Source organism: Bombyx mandarina, chromosome 21 (assembly GCF_030267445.1).
Source record: "Bombyx mandarina strain Sakado chromosome 21, ASM3026744v2".
NCBI lineage: Eukaryota > Metazoa > Arthropoda > Insecta > Lepidoptera > Bombycidae > Bombyx > Bombyx mandarina.
In genome coordinates, this window is record NC_143227.1 from 484,088 (window position 1) to 491,724 (window position 7,637).

The 7,637-nt window shown below is 41.5% G+C and overlaps 1 protein-coding gene across 1 annotated transcript; it reads left to right on the forward strand.

Annotated features, from left to right (window-relative positions):
• The first annotated feature begins 3,576 nt into the window (after window positions 1–3,576).
• Window positions 3,577–7,359, forward strand: LOC149500417 (uncharacterized). The gene is made up of 2 exons (XM_089736288.1): window positions 3,577–4,969; window positions 5,392–7,359. Exons 1-2 carry the CDS (start codon window positions 4,751–4,753, stop codon window positions 5,626–5,628), a joined length of 456 nt encoding a protein of 151 aa, XP_089592414.1. The 5' UTR covers window positions 3,577–4,750; the 3' UTR covers window positions 5,629–7,359.
• Window positions 7,360–7,637: the final 278 nt, after the last annotated feature.

The window sequence follows — 7,637 nt, forward strand, 5'->3', positions numbered from 1 at the left end:
CCTTAAATTTCATTACATTGCATATTAAAATTCATTAGCTATCTAAAGAATTATATACGAGTAATATACCATGGCTGTAAAATTATTATCATTCGAAATTTTGTTTTGTTTCATAAGTCCACCGAAGGGATTTTCCTTTCTGTACACATTATTATTTTATTTTTTATTTTCCAATTAATGTGATTATTTTGACATGTTATTTGCGTTTGGGTATTCGTTTATATCAGTGGCTACATGTGTTTGATTATGTTGTCTTAATATATTTTAGCTTACGTTGCATCACAGCTTTTCATCTCTCTTGTAGACTAAATCGTCTCTTCTGTGGTCCGCAAAAATATAAAAATTGCGATTATGCCAAAAATAAGACATATCGATCTCGGTTACAGTGATTAAAAGATTGATAATCAATAGCTAAATAATAAATAGTTTGTTTCACACTGATTCTGAGATATTTTTTTTGCTGCACTTTTTTATTCTCTATTTGTGTATGACCCACGTACTCAACAAATGTTCACGATTGACTTCCACGGTGAAGGAATAACATCGAGTAATAAAAACCCAACCCGCAAAATTATAATTTGCGTAATCACTGGTGGTAGGACCTCTTGGGAGTCCACACGGGTAGGTACCACCACCCCGTCTATTTCCGCCGTGAAGCAGTAATGCGTTTCGGTTCGAAGGGTGAGGCAGCCGTTGTAACTATACTGAGACCTTAGAACTTATATCTTGAGGTGGGTGGCGCATTTACGTTGTAGATGTCTATGGGTTCCAGTCACCACTTAACACCAGGTGGGCTGTGAGCTCGTCCATCCATCTAAGCAATAAAAAAAAAAAGAACAATTATTATTCCTCAGAGCACTCCCCGTGGAACATACGGTACAAAATACAGAGGGACTACTAAGACGACTAAGATACTAAGACGACCGCTATTTAGTTTCATTATTACATAAACAGTTTGGGGGGAAACTTAGGTATTAGCTCTCAGCAATAAATACCAGTCTGGCTACACTCTTTGTGTTTCTGAAGATGAGAGATTGATGAATAACGACGATGAATTCCAAATGAGTTCACAAGGCGGGCAACAAATACTTAAAATTCCATTAAGACTAGTTTTGTGCTCGATGAAGCAAATCAAATGTAGGTCGTTAATTTTCCGCATGTGCCGCCGGTAAGGTATTACCGCTGTACGACTTCTGACACATGTATAGAAATATGTTACGTAATTTGTCAACATCTACCCTTTCGCTGAAGCCTTCAAAGTAGGCCTAAGGACAAATTTTGTTTTACTCGAATTGTTGGAACGGCTCACACGTCATATTTTGTAGGCACTGTGCCAAAAGTTAATGCTTAGCCCAATTATGATGGTATCTGTGGGTTAAGTGATAATTTATTAACATAATTCCGAGGACGAGCTTTACGTTAGGAGCTTTTGTTTCACTAAAATAGGTAGCAGGTCTAGTATTTGGTAGTTCTCGACGTTCCCCCGAGTCTTTAAAAACGCGTCTGACCTTTAAAGCCTTTGTGATGATTGTGAGACTTACCCAATGCTTTTAGGTACCTCAAGCACCGGTCGCTGTCCCCGCTGAACCCGTCGCTTGCTACGTAGGGCTCAGCGAGTAAATTAACCCACAGACACAGCCCACTGAGTTTCTCGCCAGATCTTCTCAGTGGTTTCTGATCCGGTGGTAGATTCTGTGAAGCACTGCTCCTACTAGGGTCAGTGTTAGCAACACCCCTGGCTTGAGCCCCGAGAGCTCACCTACACGTTAGGGTAGCGCTGATATAGCCTCTCAAGATTATTAGTATAGGTAGAAAAAAAAAGATACTTACCCGTGTAAAATGGCAATACGCCGTGCCACTAGTAATTGTATAAAAATCGTTAAATTATAACCTCGCAACTCTTCATACAAGTCAATGAGCGCGCAAAACAGGTTTCGACATTATATTCAAAATAGTTGTAAGTTGGCGATTGTTGACGCATTTCAAAGGATATTAGCTTCACGGGAGAACAGCTCTCAAACACTGTAATTTTCTTGATATCTCCCTTATCGACTGGCGTGCTCTTTAGATAAAATAATTCGTAATAGAAAATGGTAAATTAAAAGTATAGTAAAAATTTACTTACTTACTTTACTTTTATGTTCTGTCCCGTTAAATTCCGCATGGTAATTTCCAATACAGATATTGTATTAGTTCTAAAAGTACTACTCTGTCAAGAAAGTACTGGAAAAAGATCTATAATACACAAAACGCTAGTTATTCATCCGAATTTATTTCAACACCTTCCAAGTATACTCCTTCAGAAACGATACACTTACACCGAATAATTCAACCATTAAAACATTTTTAAGCGTATTTTTCTGGAATTGAGGTCCATTCTCGCCGCGAATTCTCCTTTATGTCTTCTGCCCAATGGAAACCGGTGCTACGAAGTGGTGTAATTTTAGTTTCGAAAAAAGAGAGAAGTCCGCTGTAGCCATTTCTGGTGAATGAGGTGGTTGCTCGATGGTACTTGTTGAGTTTTTGGTAAAAAATTCTTTCAAAACGATGGTCTTATGCGAAAACATATTATCATGGTGCAAATCCAAAAAAATTCTTTCTACAAATCTGGCCCTTTTTTGTTGAATTTGCTCTCTTAAACGCCACAAATCGCTTAATACTATTTATATACCGTTTGACCTTTCGTTAAAGATTTCGTGCCCACAATACCCCGATAATCAAGAAAGCAGTTAAGACTTTTGATCGACTTTGGCGTGATTTTTCAGTTTCGGTTCGGTTTGAAAGCTCCACGACTGTGAAGTTTTTTGACTAGTCTGCATCTCGTAAAACCCACATTTCATCAGTAGTAACAATGTGTTTCATGAATGTCTCGTTCTAACATGTCCTCAGGGACTCTAATGCGATTGAGTTTTTGAGAAAACCCAGGTGTTTTGAGACTAGCTTAGTGGCAATATGTTTTATACCCAAATGATTATTTAAAATCGTACGGCTTGACTTACTAGACACAAAAAGTTCGTTGGTTATCTTAAATAATCTCATAAATTTGAATGAAGATTATCAGTCATTGTTTCCTTCACTTTTGCGATGTTAACTTCAGCTGTAGACGCTAATGGTCTATCAGAACGAGGAAAAGGTAACATCATATCTCGACCGCTTTTGAATGCTGTGTTCGACTCATAAGCACGTGTGTTTGATAAAGTCCATACGCCCTAAGCTTTCTGTAACATTTTCAGTAACTCAGAACGCAAAATTCCTTTGCTGATTCAAAATTTAAGACAAACAAAGACAGGTTTTTGGCTCTTATAAAATTCGCAATACCCACTATAATAAATACAGCAACACAAACTAATCTATATATTAATACGTGAACCAAAAACTTTGTACCCCTTTTTACGAAAATTGCACGGACGGAGGAGTATGAAATTTCCTTCAAGGAGTGCAGAATGCAATTTTTTTTTAATTATGCATAAAAAATATATATAGTATTAAATCAATAAAAAAACCTTACCCACACTACCATGTATTTGATACAACACATACAAATAAATATGACGGCGTTAACGATATTTATGTTATACAGCTCGTGCAATAGGAGTGACTCACACAAGCCAGGCGCGCCGGCCGTGTCGTTCCACTCGTAAACAACAGCTGCAACAGAAGTGACTCATAAGCCAGCTGCGCCGGCTAGTATAAAAAGGCGGAACGTGCCTTGAAATGAACATTCGTTCGACTGCGTTTGCCCGGTGCACTTACTATATCGTTGTTACGTTGTGTGATTCAGTGACTGTTGTACGTACTGGTTAAAGTTGGACAAGTGTTAAAGTGAATTGTCAAGTTAACATATTGTTGATTAAATTAGAAATCAAAGGTGACTTCGTTTTACTTGGTGTTCAACAAAATAATATCTACCCTCAAGCCAACATCAGAAGTGAGATCAGAACTCTACTCTCACTGGCGTGACGTGTTTGAACATGTTCGAAGTACAGCAAAAAAAAAACATGATGCAGATCAGAATACTAGTAGTGGTACGCCACAAGAGCGTGAATGCAGCATACGTAAGTCGTGTAATAACGTCTCTGTTACCTCGATGGAAGATCTGAGCCACGAAGAAATCGTCACATCTTACGTTCTGGCTCATGTTACCCAGTTTGACTGTCGACTTCATCACATGGCATTTACTAACGGAAATACAACACGTAACAAGCTATTGCAAGAAATTAAGGCAAGTGCAAATCTCAAGTGAAACTTCGATCGCAATAATGGATCTGTCATGACGAGTGGGTAGTTCCGACACGAATCGTTTTTAAGCCAATGACTACTGCTAGAGTTACATGGCACTAGTACAGTAAACCAGGACATGAGACTGTGAATTGTCGCTGAAATTTTAGAATCTACTCGATTCAATACCAATAACACTACACGTTCGATGACTTCGGGCTCCAGCAAGCAAGCAAACAAGAAAGCAAGCAAGTTTCCGTGGGGAAGAAAAATTGACAAATCTGAAGTCGTCGTGACCTGTAAGATAAGACGTCCGGTGCGTTCGTGTCTGGCGATGCGGCGATGTTCGGGTTCCGCTGGCGGATGCAGGTTTTTCCGGTGAAGTGCGTGCTTGTGCGTGCTTGACATGTGTTCGCGGTTGGCTTCCTCAGTGTGGGAGTAACATCGTGTAAGAGAGGTGGAACCCGTAAAATTGTAGTTTGCGTGGTGGCTGGTAAGATTTGTTGCGGTAAGAAGTTTGCATGGTGGTAAAATGTCTTGTGAGTCTGCACAGGTAGCCGGAGGTGAGACTTCCGCGGTCGCGGCCCACCCAGTCCGCGAGAACCGGGCAGATCGCCTCGACGGTACGGAGGCCGGCCGACGGGTCCGCCAAACGACGAGACCACGCCTCCAGCACGGACTGCCGATATTGGAGCCCCCGCGCTCCGGCTGCTCTTGCGCTAGGGCGCACCGCCTCGTAGGAGACTGTGAGGTATCATTGAATAACTCTGACTGCGATCGCGCGCTGCCGGCGTCGCAGCGCGGCGACGTTCTCGTGGGTAAGGACGTGGCACCAGACGGGTGCTCCGTATAGTGCCATCGACCGCACGGGTACCATCACCTTGCCTATTTCTGCCGTGAAGCAGTGGTGTTTTTCGGTTTGAAGGGTGGGGCAGCGGTTGTAACTATACTGAGACCTTAGAACTTCTATCTCAAGGTGTGTGGTGCGTTTACGCTGTGGATGTCTATGGGTTCCAGTAACCACTTAACACAAGGTGGGCTGTGAGCTCGTCCACACATTAATACGAAGAGCATAATCAAACTAAATTAGATACGAAGTTTAAAGGGCCGTTTAAAGTAGTTGAAGTATTGGATGGTGTCGATTTAATTTTGACTCTCACACATTCGCTTAAGGCTCGAGCTACTACTTGCCTCACAAAAATACAGCCTGCAAAACCTGAACAACCTCCTCATCCGTGGGCACCCGGCTCTCGCCTGCAAGTCGGCTGTTACGTGTGCGGTGATGCGAGCCATGTAGCTTCTGGGTGTTCCATGCGCTACAAGAAGAAAAACGACACTGCTCCAGGTGCTGTGGCAGGTCCAACCAGAGACGTCAACGTGTGTTCCAGAGCTTCAGTGTGTTACAGATAAGTGGTTTTGGCTCCCCCTTTATGTTCCATTCAGGGTCAGACTGTAGTCTTATAAAACAAAGCCATAGTAATTTATTCAATGGTAAGCGGTTTCATGAACAAGTCACCGTAGTCACCCTAGACACGTCCTTACGGATCCATCAGATCCAATAACTCTTGCATTAGATACCTTCAGCTCTAACACTAGGAGCAGGCTGAGGAACCCCAGTAATCGTACTCGTCGAACTCGACAAAGAGGTCGACGTGCAACCTAACCCATGCATCAGCCCACTGAGTTTCTCGCCGGATCTTCTCAGTGGGTCGCGATTCCGATCCGGTAGTAGATTCATTCGCGAAGCAATTGCTCTTGAGTTGTTAGGTCTCCTGCGGAGGCGCTCGGGCAGTTGTTAGCAAATCCCACCCCTCTTGGCTGAGCCTTTGCTCGCCCACCCGTCCTGGTGAAGCGGGAAAGGCCTCCGGGCCACCAGTAATCTTTCAATCATCTGCAGTTTTGGAAAACGATAGGTATAAGTTGAGATATGTAAATGGTTCTAGTGTACAAAGTTCCCCATGAAAACTTACGCGAAGTACCTCGAGGCCCGTCAGGCCTACTAGAAATTTCTGAAAATTATAGTGACGATGACGTGACGGCGTACACAGATGGGTTAATTAATCTTGTTCGTGAAACTGATCTTAATGATGACGACTCTATCACTGACAATAGAAGCGACATTTTTGTTCGCAAATAGCGATACAGCAAACATAGTCTGTGGGTAGTGATACAATGTCTGTAAGCGCAGGCACCTCAGGTGCAGGTGTTGGAAATGTAGAAAACGATGGTCGGTCTCGCACTATTTCTGAAGAAATTCCGTATAAATGTTCTGGTTTAAGAAATGTTTTAACAAACGCTACCGTACACGCAGATTAAAAAAAAAAAAAAAAGAAAGAGAATTGTATGTGGCTAGAGAGATGTTAATCCGGACTAGCAAAAAAAAAAAGAGAAAAAAAAAAAAAAAAAGAAAAAAAAATGTGTGAAGTCATTGAAGGGTCTGTCCGGTCCAATGGCTTGGCTATAGGGATTTTCATCCAGATTAGCCACAACAATTAGCTACAGGGATTGCGATTCGGTCTAGCATTATCCGGTCCAGTTCGAAAAACTGAAGGGATAACAATTCCGGTCTAAGTTAAAAGGGACATACTTACATACCTGAAGAGTTTTAAATGAACTGGCCCAGGTATGTAAGCAGTCTGAAGGTTATTTATAGCCAGTATAGGATTTTCTGAAGAATTATGCGAACCGAACCGTACTAGATTGTTAATATCATAGACCACGTTTTAAGTTGCATCCGTTCATGTCAGGATGAACGAACACGTTTGTTGTTCAGACATACCATAAGAATGCGCGCACGAGGACGAGCGCACGTCAGTATGGCCGTGACGGCGTTAACGATATTTATGTTATACAGCTCGTGCAATAGGAGTGACTCACACAAGCCAGGCGCGCCGGCCGTGTCGTTCCACTCGTAAACAACAGCTGCAACAGAAGTGACTCATAAGCCAGCTGCGCCGGCTAGTATAAAAAGGCGGAACGTGCCTTGAAATGAACATTCGTTCGACTGCGTTTGCCCGGTGCACTTACTATATCGTTGTTACGTTGTGTGATTCAGTGACTGTTGTACGTACTGGTTAAAGTTGGACAAGTGTTAAAGTGAATTGTCAAGTTAACATATTGTTGATTAAATTAGAAATCAAAGGTGACTTCGTTTTACTTGGTGTTCAACAAAATAATATCTACCCTCAAGCCAACAAATATATTCTTTGTTTATTGTCAATTGTCAAACTTTTATTATTGTTTTAAAGTTTGTGGTCAAATTCGGAAAAGATTAATATTATTTATCTGTGATTATATTATAGAAGTATACGAGTAACAGTATTTGACAATAGAACCATAATAATGCTTAAACTTATAATTTCAATTAATTATAGTCGAATTTCGACTACTGTGGGACCACTGGTATGACTAAATACAGC